The sequence below is a fragment of the Erpetoichthys calabaricus genome, chromosome 4 (assembly GCF_900747795.2).
Source record: "Erpetoichthys calabaricus chromosome 4, fErpCal1.3, whole genome shotgun sequence".
Taxonomy (NCBI): Eukaryota; Metazoa; Chordata; class Cladistia; order Polypteriformes; family Polypteridae; genus Erpetoichthys; species Erpetoichthys calabaricus.
This window is the reverse complement of record NC_041397.2, coordinates 173,458,544-173,478,279: the sequence shown is the minus strand read 5'-3', so window position 1 is coordinate 173,478,279 and position 19,736 is coordinate 173,458,544. Positions and strand designations below refer to the sequence as shown.

The window sequence follows — 19,736 nt, the reverse complement described above, 5'->3', positions numbered from 1 at the left end:
AAATCTGTTAGTTAGTTTCAGTTTTATTGCATTAATGAAATGCAATACTGAGGCCTGATTCACTGGAGTTGGTAAACATGTGGGCACACTGTTTTGTGTGCATTAAAATGAACAAATACAACCATTTTGCCAGCAAAGACTTGTGTCTAAAAGGCAGCAGTTAGCTGCTCTGCAAAGCTCTCCACAGTATGTCTGTAGAAGCATCTATTTTAGTCTGTCTGTCTTCATGAACATAGTGGCACATTATGGTGATACAATTCTCAGCTTTTAGTGCAGTTCAATAGTCAATTGTATGTGTGAGCTTATTAGCTGTTCCTAGCTGGGCTTTTAGCTCTTGTGTCTTCTTGGTCCATCATTTTCAGAATCAATCCACTGCTGACTAGTTATGTTTTCAATTAATCAATCACTGTCTCACTTTCCAGAGTACAAGCATATATGGCATTGTTTGTATTAGAAAAAAATTATCAGGCTGTTATCAATGTAGAATCGTCTAATTTAGCAGGAATTCCTTACATCTCAGCATGTTTGTTAATTTTAAAGTAAAACAAAATGCACAATGCAAATAAACCTGGCACTAATTTTGATCAACACAGATATCCAGAAAAAAAATGTGTCTCACTATGCAGTCATCTAGGTGTTCTGAAATCGTTTTTGAAAATTAAACACCAGGTAAACTAATGGCAAACTGAGCTCCTAAACGACAATAGTCGACACAGAGCAGACAGATATCTCTAAATATGCTGATTATTAAAAGTAATACACTGTATAACAAAATTCAGATTATACCTCTCCTAATATTTTTGCCAGAAATTTGGAAACCAACTAAAATAATAATTTTCATATTTTCAGCCATCCCAAAAACAATGAAGAAGCAGCCTAGTTTGTGCATATGTTTTTTGGTTTATACAATGATGCTTGCACTATACAAGACTTTCTTTCTAGCTGAAAAAAAAAGATTAAAAACAGGCTTAGCATACCCTGTTGCTTAAAACAAAGCAACAAAAAGGAATATCTACCTTACTACATTTCATGAATTTGCATAAACAAAATGCAACTTAAGTAAATAGAACATGTCACGCACGTGCGAGTAGGAGGACGTTGTATGAATCAAGCAAAGGTAATTCCACGCCAGGCCAGAGGGTGGCGGGGTGCACCAAACCTTCTTCTGTTATCTCTGCAGACCAGCTGCGGGAAAACCTGTCTGACTCTTCGCTGAAGACGTTACTTCTGGTTCTGGTGCCTAGGCTGATGTCACTTCTGGTTCCGGTGCCTAGGCTGATGTCACTTCTGGTTCCGGTGCCTAGGCTGATGTCACCTCCGGCGCTGGCGCCTAGGCTAATGTCTCTTCCGGTTCCAGTTCCTACGATGACGTCAGAAGGTGGTCACATCTGGTTCCCCTACGTCACTTCTGGTCTTGTCAGTTAAAACCGCCATCTTCTCAGACCTCAAGCATTTCATGTCTGGACTCCATCAGAGACACTTCTGTCTACAAAAAACAAACCCATTGCAGCCAGGGATAATATTTGGGTGGCTTCCCTAAACCTTTTTAAGCATGTCGAGTCTGATCCTTTCATGCACAGTAAATATAAATGGTCTAAATATTGTTAGCACATGGTCATGACTGACACACACCTTTTTACACTGCCTAGTACATGTAAGCAACAAGGATCAACTTATGGTACAACCAGGGAAACATCAACATGATGAAACAGACAAGACATTTTATAAAGAGTACTCAGAGACTGTTTTTAATGCCCTTCTGAAACCTAAAGCTCAAGCCACACAGAATGGTCACATAGTGGGCACTCAAGAAGAATGAAAGTCTCAGGAAGTGCCACCACCCCCGCCCCCCCCCCCCCCCCCCTTCCCAAACCCAAAATATGCTGGACAAACAAAGGGCTAGGATGGAACATAAAAAGAATCAGACACTGAACTATGTAAAGTGAGTATTCAAGTTCTCCTTCATTTCATTGGATCACTAGAGTTCAAATTTAACTAGCCTGCTTGAATCCCAGTGCGACTTAAGTGAATGCTACCCCTGCAACTGAAGAAGAGTTTGTAGAAATGTACCAAACTAACTAAACTACTTTTCAGCTATTTTATGTAACACCACTAAGAGTGTGAGGTGTCAGCCGTCGCATGGCTGCACTCGGGTCCTATTCTGGGAATCTGAGACGGTTTGTCATGTGGTAGGTGCGGCAATGTGCTGTATCAGTGCATGCTCCTAATTTCCTCTCTAAGAGCAAGTAAGGGAGAAAAAGCCACAATTGTACAAATTAATTCAGTCCTGCTGAGAAGAGTCTGATTCTTGTAAAAAGGCAGCCCAAAAAACAATGTCATACACATTTTGGTTGTAAAAATCTCAAGATGACCCCTTCCACTACAACCAGACAGAAATGGTGAAGTTGAAGCTTAAGCATTTCACTCCATAGGATACACATCTGCCTTGTGATGACAGTGTTAAGTAGGCCATCTAAACTACAATGGGATGGCTTCTAGCATAATCAATGAAAAAAATGGCTCTCAACCCATGGTATGTGAAAAATAATGTGTGGTACACAAACCAGCACACACACCAAAAAAAAAAAAAAAAAAAAAAAAGGTTACTTCCTCTCGCATGGGTTAACTTAATAAGAATTCCAAGGCAAATAAAGTCTTACACTATTGCCTTTTTTTAGGTAATTGCAGTAACAGAAATAAAAATTTACAATCTGTGCTTGTTTGAGAGCACGATGTTGTGACCAATCAACTCTCTCAGCTGAGTAAGTTTAATGAGTGGGGAGATTATTCACAGCCATATTAAAAGAACAGAAGCTTCAAAATGTTTCCTTTTATTGTTATGAATTTGACTACAGTTGTCAGCCCAACCCTAGATTTTCTGACTGGCATGCCCAGTTAGGAAGGGCTAGAAGTCGGTGCCTATCCTGGCTGCACTTGTTCCAAATGAAAATATAGTTACAGTGCCTGCTACATCAGAGCTTGTGCAGACCTCCACAAATCCAGCCACAAAAATGTGTTTTATTTTTGAGAACAAATGTTTTGGTCATTTTTTTTACACTAAACAAAATAGTGAGAATTTAATGTGTTGAATCATATAATGTTATAAATTACTCAATGCTGAAAACTGAGTTTGCAGAAAAGTACTGTAACAGAGCACAGAACGCTCTTTACAGACAGGACTGAAACATGGTGGTCTCCAGTCCCTTCAAACAGAATGCGTAGGCTAAGATATTTGAATGGCAGCAAGGACTAAATAGAAACTACACACAGGCCACAGCTCTTGCCTGTATTTGGCATCTTCCCAGTAGTCATGAAAAGTATATTGCCAATTGCTGATAAAGTTATACTAACAAGCTTCAGTAAGCGGTGTCTCATTCCCAGTTCATATCAGTTTCAGAGCATTGCTTGTCAGCCAAAAAATGGGAAAGTGATCCAGTAACCATACTACAGAGAGAACTTCAACTCTCAGCTGTCATCAGTAGGGTCAACTTATGATTTAAAAGAGGTTTCTTTCACACTTTAGCGAAAAAATGATAGGCCAAACAGAAACTGCAGTAATGTTTGACAAATTGCATTTAAGTGCGATCATGTCATTTGTCCAAGGATGCTATCATGGCTTTTGTTTGCAGATGGTGTAGCCATAGGAATTCAATTTGTATTGCCTAAAACACATATGTTTTAACTGATAACATTCTCTATACCTAATTTATTTGTATTCTGCAAGTTTTCATGGACTCCTCTGATTACCAAGGGGTATTTCACACACTGATCATGAGCCATTAATAAAGTTCTGCCACGTGACCCGTCAGCCCTAGGCCCAGATAAAAATAATGACATGCAGTGTCTTAAAAGATTTAAGTAAATAAAAATACAGTGTATCAAATAATGTTAAATAATTATTATGTAAATGCTACAGCAGTTTTTCCCCAAATTGCAAAATATTGGCCAGACATTAATATGCAATGAGGTAGTGCCCTGTACGATAAAAGTTCCTTTCTTAAATTGTGCTTCAGGCTGCGAGAATGTGCTTATGCTGTATAAATCTTCCATAAGACTCATTTTTGTGGGTACAGTAAGTGGATGGGTGGAATATTACCATTCAAGACCAATTACAATGCATACTGTATGTCGCAAACTTAATTTCTAAATCTAGTTATGCCAAAGTCAACTTGTTTCAAGCCCAAGAAGCATTAACACCCACCTGGACCTCATCTTTTCAAACAATTAAGACAGAGTAATAAAAATAGAAGTTATTGATACTTTAAGCGACAGTGATTACAATGTAGTAGAATTTAAGATCATTGTGAGAACACAGAATTCTATACTGATAAGTATAGATAAAGACTTATAAGTTGAGGAAAGCAGACTATATGGGTATGAGTATATCTAGAAAACACAGAACAGGAATGTAAAAACTCTACAACTATAAATGACAGGTGGTGTCACTTCAGACATGTTCTGATCCAGGCTCAAATTTCATTTATTCCTAAAACCAATAAAGCAAAAAGGTTAAAGAAATCATCCAAAAATAATTAATCAGGGCATTATTTAAAAAAGTAAAAGTGAAAAGAGCCTTTGTACAAGAAAATAAGAAAAACAGTCAAATAATTCTGACTTATAGGAACACTGGACACTACAGCCAGAGATCAGGAAATACATTTGAAATGTCAAAAGAAAAACAAAAAAAGCAGCCATGATCCAAAACAAATCAATCAATTGTTTGAGCACTACTCACCAATAAAAAGATAATAAAATATAAATTCGGAAACCACAGGGATTCAAAAGGAGAAATCATTGAAAATGAGAAGAAAATAGCAAATGAACTGAATAAATATTTCAAGTATTTGTAAAGAAAGAAACACATGGAATGCCCCATGCAAAAGTGAAAACAAGATGCTCCGAGTTCATAGAAATAGAAGAGTCAGATGTGCTTCAAGCCCTCAATTAGTCGAAAACTAATAAAATTCTAAAACATGATGGGATTTTTATCAATTGTACTGAAAGAAAAGATAGACATCATCTATAGCAAAGTCTGATCACTTATGTGAGGTTTTACAACAACAGAATAAAGGCTGTTTTATGGGAATTCTGTAATAATCTTAAATTGACTAATTTGATTTCACAAAGGCAGCCTTAAAGTTGGGAGAAATATAAAAAGAGGAGGGAAATTGTTCAGAATTAAAGCATCTGGTGTGTAACATTTGAAAATTGAATAAACTAGACTTTTTGATCAAATAGTACTCTTTAGCAAGAGTTACTATGCAGCTAATGTCTCCTCCACACATTGATGCAACATCACATATGTCACAAACCTGACAAACAGATATGCTGATGAACCTAATATGAAAAATGTGTCTTATAAAAACAGCTTTAAAGAATTATTAATTAAAATATTCAGAATTATTTAGATGTTTATCACATGCGTCAATGACATAATAATGTTAGCATTTTTAAGTATTGGTTTTAAGCAGTATTTATTTGTTCAGTTATTGGACAGAAGATGTACATAAATAAATGTAGTTTGTGCACACAGTAAGATAAACCAAGTAGTTCACAAAAACCACATCATTCTTTATAAACCCCATGTTGATATCCCCCAAGACCAATAAAATGCCCCCAATTTGTTGCTATCCTAGGGGGAAATCCCCTTATGGTACACCTAAAATTCAAGCTCTGAACTGTATATTTTTTAGTAAATTAAACGCATGGAAATTTAAGGCTTTCAAAGTTTTAGTCCACACTATTGTTTAAACATTTAAAAAAAAATGAAAAAAAAATACACTAAGCGTACATTAAATGATACAACCACAAAAGCTTTTTGTAATACCTTGTTAAAAAAGAAACAATACAATATTTTCGTGGATAAAGTAATGCCACCTTTAGTTTAATTTAATTAGAGTTTAATACTTAACTATTTAAGAACATTTTTAATTCCTGGGGCTGGTGCACCAAATAGAAAGGTTGAGAATTTCTGTTCTACACAAATGAACTCTTAAGATAAACTACCCAATGTTGCCCGGGAAGAAAATAAAGTGTTTAATTGTTTGAGAAAAATATAGTTAAAAAAAAAACAACTTTAAAAATAAAAATAAATTAAACAAGACTAACTACAACTCACTACTGGACGATAACATGCATACAAGACCACAAGACCAGAAGGGGGTGGGTTAGGGTTGATTTCACCCTACGGTATTTTTAGTCAACCAATGAGAAACATGTGTACCACGTTTCAAGAAAATTGTTCCAGCCGTTCGGAAGTGATGCTGAAACATACATACACACACACACACACACACACACACACACACACACACACATATAAATATTGACTTTTGTATATATAGATTACATCACAGTGAAAAATATACAATTGCATTATTTACCTTATGCTATCTAGTACTAAAGGGAACAAGTTTAAAACTCTGTTAATGGTGCAGAAAGGAATCAAAACATATAGACATTTTTCTACTGGATCTGGCATGTGAAGCAAAAGAACATGCTTATTTTATTATTTTTTATTTAACAGTTTATTTGTCAGTGTATAGTGATAAAACCATCCATGATAATAAAATAAATTAATTATTATTTAAAAATTCAATTCACAATATACCAGGATTAGGTGTTATTGTGGTTCCAGTACTATCAGATGATCAAAAAATTTCCCCATGTGGCCCAAGTGTAGGGCATTTCCTAAACATAAGACCGGTGGCTGACAGAACTGCTAATGTTATAGTACTAATTTAGATAACACAAACTGAGATAAGTATGCAAAAATATTTTTAGTTGAATCGCACCATACTTTTCAAAAATTGATGAGAGGCTGATGAGTTCCATTCTTTATCTGTGTGGCCAAGGAAATTAGAATAAATTATTGTTATGCACATGGACAACAGACAATACCATCTAGGAGTTAAAAGAATCATCTCCACTGTTATCATATTCATGTGACAGTTGAACCACTGGATTCCTGCTTATCTGATAGTCATTCATAGCAGATACATAGAACAAGGACTATAAAGATGAGCCTGAGCAGTCCTTACAATAGCTAACCAAGCTTGTAGATTTTTTTACTGCCTTCTAAACTCTTCACAATGCATATATTTGCAATCCAACAGTAAAATTTGAAGTTAGGTAGTACAATGCCAAAACGCCTGCACAACTCAGATTTTTAAAGGATCAACTTTAAATTGTAGACTTTTACATTGCAATTGAATATTGTTAGAAAAATCAGACACAATTGTACTAAGAATTTATTAATATAGATTGGAATACTTTCAGGAACAGTAGTGAGAGCAGCTATGTTATTTGGGTTGGAGACGGTGGCACTGACCATTAAACAGAACACAGAGCTGGAGGTAGCAGAGTTAAAGATATTAAGATTTGCACTGGGTGTGACGAGAATGGACAGGATTAGAAATGAGTACATTAGAGGGTCAGCTCAAGTTGGACGGTTGGGAGACAAAGTCAGAGAGGCGAGATTGCGCTGGTTTGGACATGTGCAGAGGAGAGATGCTGAGTATATTGAGAGAAGGATGCCAAGGATAGAGCTGCCAGGCAACAGGAAAAGAGGAAGGCCTAAGAGAAGGTTTATGGATGTGGCGAGAGAACACATGCAGGTGATGGGTGTAACAGAACAAGATGCAGAGGATAGAAAGATATGGAGGAAGTTGATCTGCTGTGGCAACCCTTAATGGGAGCAGACGAAAGAAGAAGAAGAGGAATAATTTCAGGAAAAAGGTACATAAACTTTAAAAAACTGTTCATTTTGGCAATCTCTTTCCAAGTAATGTAAGCTATAGAGATGGCCATCTATTAACATTTTCATTAATCTCTTCTATTGGTTTGCTAGAGTTAAACTATAGTAGATCTTTACTTTTATTGTTTTACAATTTTGATTCTTAAATATTTACATTTTTTGCAAGACAGCAAAATAAAACTGATCTAATTCAAGTTAAAGTAGATTGCTGACTAAGAATAATATGGTTTTACTCAAGTTAATCTTGAAAAAAGAAATTTTGTGCAAATCCAGCAAAATACCCAACGCATGGTGGTGTTGAATATTCACTAGTAATAAAAAAAAATCATTATCATCTGTGTAAAGGAATACTTTTTTTATTTACGTCTATCCTTTAACAGTCTGCTTGTTTGTGGAAGTGAATACCAAAAGGATAAATAGAAACTGTAAACACCACTTGCAAAAAGGACAGCCCTGTCTGGTTTTACATTCTAGTTTAACCCATGCCTATATATAATGTACAGAAATGTATTTAACTCTCAATATTTTTCTGCATTCAGAGATAGCAAGATCTCAAGGAGCTGCACGGGTACTGTATATATTACACCAAAGATCTGTTGAGGATTTGCTATTATTTGTTTTCCATTTAACAAATCCAGTTTGATGTTGTGAAATTACAGATGGACAATTTATTGCTAAGGCTTTCACTAAAATTTTGGCATCACTGTTCAGTAATGAATCAGTGTGTATGATGTCCTTTATAATGGTCCTTTTTTCTTCAAAATGCTTTTGGCTAAATCATCTGGGCCTATGGTTTCCCATTTCAAATTTATCACACCTCTACAACCTAATAGTGCACCATGAATTCCAAGTGTATGTCAGCTACTATGCTACTTCTTACCACTCTGCATGATGCAGTATATAGATTTATGTTAAAATCATTTCTGTTTTTCTCATAACACAAAAACAATAAATGTTCAATTGTTTATGAATTAAAATTGAGGAAACAATGGCAAAGAAAGAGTACAGTGAGGATAAACAAAAATATATACTGTAGCATGAGGCCGGGGCTCTTGCCCGGCTGGGATGCCTCTATGCTGGGAGGACCGGGGGGGCAAGTGTGGACAGAGCGTTACCTCCCCTGGGACGCTAGATGGCAACCCCCCTGGCTTGCAGCGGTGCTTCAGACTCCCACAGGGCTTCATAGGAGTTGGAGTGTGGTGCAGCCCTGTTGGGATCTGCAGGCACCGCCAGGGGGTGCTGCAGAGCCCTTATGGGCAGTTCTTCGGCCACACCCGGAAGTGCTGCCAGAAACAAGTAATCAAGCACCTGGAGCACGTCCGGGTGCGTTATATAAGGAGCCAGCAGCCACTATTTGGGAAGCCAGAGTCGGGAGGAGGAGCAACAAAGCTTGACCTGACTAGTGGAAGAGAAGGAAAAGAATAAAAGAAGGGATTAATTGTTTGTGCTGTACTTGTGCTTGGACTGTGTCATACTTGTGGGGAAATGGGGAAGGAATTTCCCACAAGGTGAAAAGAAAAAATAAAACTTGTGTGCCGTGAACTTGTGTCCCACGTGTGTCTGTGTTGGGTTCAGCTGGCAGTGCCAGCCTGGTGGGCCACAATACCTTAATAAGGAAGTGATGACTGAATTGTGATTGCAAACAAAACAAATTTGAATTATATAAAAAATGTAATGAGGAAAGAGGATAGTTTACATTTAAAGAAGAAAAAAATGTGACTGCAGTTCAGTTCTGTTTTGAAACTGGACTCACTGAGAGGTTAGATATGCTGTACAAGAATGAAATAAACAAACATGCTTTGGATATGAAATAAAGTGAGGAGAGATGGAGCATCATAATTTAATGATAAAGCAAACAATCTAGAATGCTCCAAAAGCAGACTACAGGGGCTTGTTTATGCCATTCAGGGTTAAAATATATCGTAAGCTACTCATATATTTAAAAATGAATTTCAAGCAAAAGGTGAAAAACACTTCTTAACGTGATTCTGCATGCCAGAGCATGCTGCTTCTACTACTGCTGGATAAAACCTTCATGCAATGATACAGATACAAGATGAAATCACAGAGTTCTCAATTACAGTCTATATTTTTCTAAACTGTTTGTAAATGTTATTGTTTTACATTTTAAATTTACATGCAAGTAATTAAAGATTCAGTTTGTATTGGTACTGTAACTGTGACTTCTGACTTTTCTTTATACCAGTACTTATCATAAAATATTAGAAGAAGATAAAAAATCTTAAAAGAAAATAAAAACAGATTTAGAGATCCTCGCTGTATTTAGGAGTAGACTAACGAAACATCATCTTGCTGACAAATGAAATAGATACAAACTTCTCAGTTCAAATCATTCCTTACCTTGGAGATCATCGGGTCATAGTAAATGCTGATGTCACTTCCTTCTTTAATTCCACTGTCAACTCGAACCTAAAATATATAAATAAATTAAAAATTACAGAAATGGTCGCACAAAATACTGGACTGAAATTAAGTCCTGCACAGTGCTCACCCTGGAATTACAAACATTCACAATTTAGGAGTAAATTAATCTACCATGCCTACCTTTAAGCGGATGAAAGAAACCCGGAAACAAGAGGGAAATTGATGGGGAAATGGGGGTGGAAATAGGGAAAACATGCAGGTCCTGAAAAAGAACCCACTGCCCCAAGCTTAATCCAGTCTAGTTCAACTATAATAAACTATATTGTGATATGATATGTACAATGCGTATTGGAAATAATAATTTTATATTTCACATCTTGTAGGGTGGAAAAATGTTAATCAAAAGGATTTTTTTTCAGACATACAGGTCACACAGATAAGTTCTCAGAAATAAGTCTGTCAGTAAATGAACTGACATTCTCTTCATTTGACATTTTTTTTTTTAAATGTTTTCTGTCACTAGTGTTTTCCCTTAATGTTAAAAACTGGCTTTATGGGACATTCACAGACATTATCTACTGTGTTATATAGTTACCAAAACCAGTATACACGAAAAAAAGTGGATTTTGTTTTATAATCTAATTATGCTAATTGACTTGATTTTATACTATACTAAGTCTAGTATAGTGGAAAATTTCTGCACATCTCCAGACAGTTTAACTACTGTATTTAATCTGACACTTTGCGACAACTGAATTTGTCCCATATTAACATTATGATATCTACTATTTCATTTTGTTATTTGCATTGTTGGTCCAGAGAGGGAGCCTTACCGTAGCCATGGGATGGCAGGGACCCAGACCTGTGGAAGGTCAGCTGCGTGTGTCAGTAGGGTGACTCCTCTGCTGCAAGACCCATATGAGAAAAGCAGAGGAGCTGCCAGTGAGAAAGAGGGCACCGGGCTTTTCAATAAAGACAGTTTCCTGCCAGCTGATTTTAACCTCACTTTTAATGGATTTATTTATTGTGATTTTAACCTTCATGTGTTGCATCTGTTTTTATTGGATTATGTATTTATTTAATATTTTTTGCACTGCACTTTTGAGTACTTGTTGTGCATTGTTTTTATAATAAAAGGACTGAACACTTTACACCTTCCCCTTGCTTCATGTGGTGTCCTCATTTGTACGGCTCATTCCGGTCATGACTATTGACGTTGTCGGGTTCTAGAGGCTCATAAATGAGAAGAGGGATCAAGGAGCTAACCCTCATCATCACAAGGCAGCACTGTATTAACTGTACAGTAGTGATCTGACCTAGACTCTTCCTTGTTGGAAACCATTAACTCCTTTATTTGTGCTATTCTGATTTGTAATATTAACAGAAAGCATTTTATTTTGAGTAAACATTTTTTCACCCTCTTGCAACTCCTAAATAAAGAGCATGACCATTACATTACTCTAACAAAAGTGTTATTTTTTTTTTGGGTAAACTTTTTATATTTCTGAAGCTTTTGTGAGTCAAAGAACTGCAAGAACAAGCAACTGAACTGATCCTTCACTAGCATTTCACATAACCATGACAGAACAATCAGATTAGTTTTATTCATTAAAAATGTCCCTTCCTCAAACACTGATATTACTATTATAAGACAGGATCTAATTCGATGGACAACACAGTAAGGTGCCACTGTAACAATTTTTACTTCAAAGACATGTTACCTTTTCTCCACTTTAAATGCTGAGCAGCAACAAACAATACTGGTTAAAAACCACATCCAATCACCATGAAGTTCTTCATATTTTCCTTTTCAAAAGATCAAGGGGAACTTTAACTTACTTTGCTGTTTAAGCATTTTTAAGATGATGAACTAAATGCCTGTGTCACTGAATGATTACTACAGTATGTATAATAAACTGGCTGCAATTACTACTACTCCAAATGTACAGGGGTGGAAAAATAAAGGAAATGCCATGTGAAAAAGAAATTCAACTTTGAAGATGCCAAATCACAATTAAAATTACAGCTGAAAAACACAGTAATATTAGGTAACTTGCAAATTTGCTTAATGTGTTAGCTATAAATGAAAGGACATCTCTCTATTATAAAAAAAAATCCTGGAAAGCAAAAGCAAGGCGACGATACATGATCTTCTCGGAAGTTCTCGGAAGACATTTAAAAGACCCGCAAGACAAAAGAGACTTGCCACGGAGCGTCTCGCGGGGACCGTAAACATGAGACTTGGTGCCAAGAGATTGTCCCAGGGCCGTCTCACGGGGACGTGGAACATGAGATTCTTGCAAGACATCACCCTACTTACAAAAGATATCATATAAGAACTCACAAATCAAAAAACACTCAGTCGTGTAAAAGCACGTAGTACACACAGATCATGTGCTCTCAGTGTATAAAGCGTATAAGGACAATACGGAGAATAGAGACCCAAAGGCGTTGGAGAGAAAAAAAGGCAAATAAGAGATTATGAAAGCAGTGCAATTCAAAAGTCTCAAACAAACAATGGCACGATACACCTGCAGACAAAGGTACAGAATATGAAAGCAGTAAAATTCCAAAGTATTGTAGCGTCCCAGCCAGGTTGGGGGCTTTTTGGTTTTAAGTGACTGTTAGGTACGATTGAGGGAGGGCGGAGTACAGCACGGTAGACTGATAGCGAAGTATTGATTGATGCGGTAAAGGGGGGGGGGGGCGTTGGAGAGGGTGCTAGAAAGTTGTGTTTGGGGTTAGGAAGTCGGCGATTGTTCAAGTAAAACATTTGTGACGCTTTATCATGTCAGTCACTACAGTATCAAAGAAAAGATAGAAAAGATCGCATTACCACAAGCAAAAGGTGATTAATCATCAGAACCAGGAGTAATTGAAAAAAATAGCAGGACAAATTGAGGTCAGAAATAAAAGGCAAAGAGTAGACAACAAAGTCTTTTCGCATTCACATCATTCAATACACAAAACGTGGATTTTCACAATAATGGACCATACGCTATGAGAATCTGAGGTCCTGGAACAGTAAAAGCAACAAGTAGTTAAAATTCAAAGAAAACACAATTCGGTCAGGTGTATATTGATGATCAAAGAGAAGTGGTGCAAACAGGCAAAAAGAAAGGTAATGTATATATTCTGCGAATAACATTACACACCAAAGGAGATTGTGATATGCCATTCGTATTAAAATGTTTATAGTTTACCATGAGAATAGCTTTTGCTATGACAATCAATAAATCGCACGGACAAACATTAGAAGAAGCCGGATTATTTATTAGAGAAACAGAAACAATATTCACTCACGGGCAGTTATACGTTGCGTTGTCACACTGTCTCTCCAAAAAATATTGTTTTTAATGAAGCTTTAAAGTAAAAGTGCAAATAATGAAATTGAAACAATTCCAAAGAAAAAAAAATTTTAAATTGTATATCCGATTAACCAAACACAGGGGATGGCGAGCAAAGCCCCCTAGTACAGTATAAAAACAAAGGGACAAGAGGATATTTTATAGGACCATGTGCACTCTATGGTGCAAACATGGTCCCATCATGATGTTTCGAAAGTGATAAATTAATTCCAGAGTGGATTCATGAGCCCCAGGATGAACTCAAATGCAATCCATGGCCACACTTATTACCAGATCTAAACATCATTACCCTTCATAAGAGTTGAATTTTACCTCCTTCATCCCTTAAAAGCCAGGAAGCTTTTCGTTTTAAAGAATGGTGTAGCATCCTGCTACACACAGCTGAGAACTTGTATGACAGTATTACACAAACGTATGAAGCTGTTCTGCAGGCAAAGGATGGCCATAGTCTTTGTTAGGTCCTTGATATTAACATATTGTTAGGAGATTCTCTTCCCCATCAACCTTTGAAGTAGTCATAAAATCTACTGTGTGGAAAGCTACTCATTATTATTCTAATACTTATGGGCAGTAAAATGTATTGCCAAAGCATTAATTTACATTTCTTGTGAAATAGTCATATTTTTCAACAATAATTGTAAACCAAAATTATTAATATGGCGTAACAAACAAAAAAGATGCATTTTTTTTAATGAAATAATGGTACCATTTTTCACTGTTTTACCCTCAGGAAATATTGCTAACAGGATTTTCTGACGTACTGTCAGAATCCCTTTTTAAAGTTAACAGAGACTCATTCCAAAGAGAATTAGAAACTATAAAGAATTCTTTAATGAACAAAACAGTAAATCTTTTTTTTTTTTTTAATTTCACAAATGTGACACTTTTTAGCTTCTATGAGGATTAACTAAGTGCCGTAGGCTGTCCTTCTGACTCCCATCCCAAAAAAAAACCAGAAAAAACCAATTAAGTTTATAATGCATCAATTTACAGATGACGACGTGTTCACTCATTCTTTTTGAAGCATTTGAACACAGCTAACTAGCCAACAACTAAAGAACGCATATTGCTGATTCTTGTTTCCTTTTCTCAGTTTGATCTCATCAGCATGACATTGAGGTTAGCGGTATGAAACTTTTCAAATTAGCGATTCCCAGGGAATAAGTATTTATTAAATTGTTGTTGTCAGGCTCTGGTATCTGAAGTATTTAAAAGCTAATCAAAATATTCAAAGCTAAGAAATGCGCCCCAGGGAGCAATGCGAGGGCAAAAAATCTCCCAAAACTCCTGCTTTGGCCTGTCTTAGCAGCAGGCCACTGATTTAAAACCTTAAAATAGGTGGCAAACAAGAAGACAGAGAAAGAGAGAGAGAGAGAGAGAGAGAGAGAGAGAGAGAGAGAGAGTGTGTTACTGAATAAGATTCACCTGCAGATATACTTGAAAGGAACAGCCTGATGATGTCTCTTCAGGCAGAAAAAGACTGACAAGGTGGTGTCTGCAAGATCAAGAATCCCACTAACATTGTCCAGAAAATAAGTATTCCCCACATTGACGTTAATATCTACAAAATTATTTTACCTTAAATCCTTAATTATTCTAGGCTAAACCTGATAGAAAATGAATATTTTACATGTCATCTTTTCAAGATTAAAATAGTAAATAAAAATTACAAGTGAAATAAAACATTTTGCTAACCATGAAAGACATTTATGGCAAAATGTGTCTGATATTCATAATAACAACAGCTCCTTAAAAAAGAGAGGTGTATAGCTAATTCTGAAATGGAAACAGTGGGCTAAGAATGTTAGTGTGAAGGAGTTCAAAAGCTTCTCAGACTGCTGCAGCCTGTCAAAGGCAGGGCTACATTTTTCAGAATCTACTATAATATACAGTATTTAGCTAGGACCTTAAAAGAATAAAACTAACATAATTAAATAAATCAAGAAAAAATAAAGTCATTTTACAAGCATTAAATTAAAAAAAACACATACTGTAATAAAAATTCATTACAAAATGAGAAAATAAACAAGTATAAAACAGAAATATTCTGAAATCTTTAAAAGGTAATCTGAAGGACTATTGCTTCTACTAAAGAAATACTGCAAGCCAAGCAGTCTGTCACCCTTTTAAAGTAGTATCCACTCATGACATTTTTGGAGTAAAAACAAATCAAGGAGAGTAACAATAAAATGAGTAGTTGGAGAAATTATGATTTTTTTCTGCACAAACTTGCTTAATGCTTAATAAAGCATTAATATTTTAATGGTCCGAATTTCACTTGTGTGAAAAGGGAAACTGCCATATTCCGTAGCAAACTGAGTAAACTGATCTTTGGGAAAAATAAAAATCAAGCTCATTAACATTCCATAATTAGATTACATTAGATTTGTTTTTTTAAACCATCAAGGGAAATTCAAATGCAATCCTTAGCAAAACAAAAATAGACAAACATCAAATGCATAGATATCAACTCAAAGTACAATATATGACAATAGAATAATAATATAATACATCATGACTGAAGAAGGGGGCTGAGTTGCCTCGAAAGCTTGCATATTGTAATTTTTTTAGTTAGCCAATAAAAGGTGTCACTTTGCTTGACTTCTCACTAATATAATACAATAAATATTATGCTAAAAAAAAACTAGTGAATTTAAGTTTGTACAATTTTCCTATGACTTCTGGCTGGAATGAAGGAAGGGCACTATGAGGAAGCAGTGAAGTGCCAAATGGCAGCAGGCAGAAAAGATCCCCAAAAAGTGTTTTTATTACACTGTGGAGGTATGAGCCTATAGCTAAAAGTACTCCAAGAAAGTGTCCCCTTGAGGGGATGGGCAGAATTGTTTATGATGGCACTATCCGCTGATGCCACTATCCCCTTTTGCACAACAGTCTCCAGAGTGTCCACAGTTAATTCTGTAATGGAGCTGGCTTCACTGGCAAGTTTGTTCAGGTGTTTTGCATCACCTAAACTCAAGTTTCATCCACAGTTGACCACCTTGTAGAACAACACACACTGGCAGCAATGAGCTGGTAAAACACATCAAAAGATCCAAGTATCTCCTCATTAAGTACCGCCTATTCTGGCCTCTCTTAAACAGTACCATTGTATTGTCAAAGCAGTCCATAACACACCAGAAGTGCAAAATCAACAAATGTGCCTTTTGATGTTGATCTACAGGTGGTTATCACTGCACCACGAGGCAAAGTCCTTCCCTAGCCTCCTGCTCTCCAACTCATCTCTATTATCAATACAACGTAAAAATGGAGGAGTCGTCAGGGAACTTCCCAAGATGGAAAGACCTGGCATCATACTGAATATATAATCAAGTCAAAATATTTAAGAAATGTGATAGAAGTTTGATTTGTTTTCAATCTTATTTAAGTAAAAATTGATTTATTTGTATTGAATTTTGTGTGATTTCAAGAACATCAATAAAATAAAAAAAAATGTGATAGAAACAAAAAAAAATGGTTTTGGCATTGGTGAAATTTACTTGCTTGCTTTAGGATCGATTGGCACAGCATTACTATTTTTCCCCCCAAAATAATAGGCTTCATATACTAGTGCTACTAAATAAAAACAGTACATATGTATGTGTAGCAATGTCTCAAGTGAATGCATATGCTTTATAGATTTTTTAACATATTAGGTGTTATGTTTCTCAGTAAATGTGGATAGACAAGAGAATGAAAAAGAAAATAATTATTTAAATATCTAGGAGGCTTTATACATTATTTTACATTATTAATTTTTTAATTCTATGCTAAAAACAGAATATTCTTACACAATACACAAATATAAATGCATTATCATTATTACAAATTAAAAAAAAAAACAGTTGATGTGATGAAAAGAAACAATTCCTAACATTATTATTGTAAATATTGTCCACTGTGCATACTTTACTTACTAACTAATATTAAACATTCAATCTTTCTTTCTTGTGAAAACACAAGAGGCTGATTTACTGTGTTGAAGGCAGTTGCCCTCCTTGACCTTTAAAATGTTTTATGTCTTATCTAGGCCAGTTATAGAGGTGAAATAATAATTACAATAATGGCAGTATAGAAGGCCAGTTAGTGATGAAAAACATACAGCCTTTTATAAAGTGGTGGAAAATGTGGAGCATGGCATTACCTCAGGAGGTTCAGAATGGAGGAGCCAGCAATGTCCTATGGAGTGCACAGAGCATGATGTGGCACATGGGACATCATGATTACCCAATACATCCATTCCCATCACCAGCTCTATTGACATCATCTTACCACTGTTACTCTCATGTCTGTAACTATCTGGTAAGGTCGGTGCTGTGCAACCCTTCTTCACCTTAATTAAACATCACTATGTAAGTCATTTCATCATCTAGTGAAGTCCTGTGATGATGGACAAGCAGCAATTTGGGTAGCTCAGGCCATAGGATCATCCTTTGCTAGACTCCGAGAATTAGTGGAGTTGGGCAGCACCTCTTCAGGATCACTTTTCTCACCTCCATGGCAACAGGAAGCGGCTACAAAAGGTGTCCCAAACATTGTCTGCTACACCACACTGTAGCCAGTTTAGCACTGCTGGCAGGGACCTTTTCTTAGCAATAAAAATTTCTATATTCAGAAAGAAATCCAAGGGTCATACCGTTCATCCTTGCCACACGGAATGTACAAACTCTAATAGGTTGAACATCTCTAATTAGAAATGAACTCACTAGATACAACATTGCAGTCTTGAGCAAGGCTTGGCTGCCTGGTGAGGGAAAACTTTAAAGAGAAAAAAACAAAATTTTTTGGGGAGTTGGTAAGACATAAAGGAGAGACCGGAGTCTCGTGTTGGCTCTGCGGTAAAATCTTCTCTTGTTAGGAAGTTAGTGAACTCTCCAAAATGTGTGAATCATTGTTTTATGGTCATGAACATCCTCTTTTCACATGGTAACAGATATGCCATCATTGACAGCACCTACACCCCACCATTACCAACCCTGATGAAATCAAGATCAAGTTTTACAAAAATCCCCATTCTGTTATTGCTACTGTTTCCAAAACTGACACCCTCGGGGCATGAAGACACCTAAACATTTGAACTCTAATAAGCTATGGGTCACAACCAACAAGTTTTTACTCAACACCTTTGAAGGAAGACTGCCTGGAGTGTGCCTCTCTGGATACTCAGAAAATGCAAAATCAGCCTGGTGAACCCTTCACAAGACAGTGTATAACACTGCCATTCGTACTTAGGGCTTACTAGCGGGAAGAAAAATAATGATTAGATGAAAACTGCACTGAGATAAAGCAGTTACTAGATGTGAAACACTGCATCTATAAATCCAACCTTGATGACCCAAACTCCAATTAAAAAAACAAATCGCCCTAAAAACACATCTGATTGTCAAACATAGATTATGGCAGATGCAAGATTCCTGGCTGAGCAGCAAATAAAATTCAGGGCTTTGCTGAATGCCATGACATGAAGAATTTTTACACCAACCTCAGAGAAAATGATGTCTCTGCCTCTTCAAGTTAATCTTGTTTTCTCAGTGCTGATGGGCCAACCCTTATCACAGACAAAGAGGGGATGCTTGCAAGGTGTGCTGGGTATTTTGACAATGTGCTGAATTTTCCCTTGACTTTATGAAATGAAGCTATTGATCGACTACCCCAGATGCCTATCAATGAAACTGGATTTTGCAAAAACCTTGGAAGAAATGCAGCAAGCATTTTTTTGCTCTCCAGCGCAAAGCACCTGGTTGACACTCAACTGCAGCTGAAATCTACAAGATACACCATGAAGCTTTAGTTGAAAAACTCCACCAGTTCTTCCAGCTGCAAGTTCAGTGCATCAGGAAAGTATTCACAGCGCATCACTTTTTCCACATTTTGTTATGTTACAGCCTTATTCCAAAATGGATTAAATTCATTTTTTTCCTCAGAATTATACACACAGCACCCTATAATGACAACGTGAAAAAAGTTTACTTGAGATTTTTGCAAATTTATTAAAAATAAAAAAAATTGAGAAAGCACATGTACATAAGTATTCACAGCCTTTGCCATGAAGCTCAAAATTGAGCTCAGGTGCATCCTGTTTCCCCTGATAATCCTTGAGATGTTTCTGCAGCTTAATTGGAGTCCACCTGTGGTAAATTCAGTTGATTGGACATGATTTGGAAAGGCACACACCTGTCTATATAAGGTCCCACAGTTGACAGTTCATGTCAGAGCACAAACCAAGCATG

General features: G+C 36.3%; 1 protein-coding gene across 1 annotated transcript in view; it reads right to left on the bottom strand.

Moving 5' to 3' along the window:
* Window positions 1-19,736, bottom strand: part of pcca (propionyl-CoA carboxylase subunit alpha) — a 705,208-nt gene that overhangs the window by 346,775 nt on the left and 338,697 nt on the right. The window contains exon 15 of the mRNA XM_028799956.2: window positions 10,118-10,186. Within this exon, the coding sequence (XP_028655789.1) occupies window positions 10,118-10,186 (69 nt within the window). The remainder of the gene's footprint in view (window positions 1-10,117; window positions 10,187-19,736) is intronic.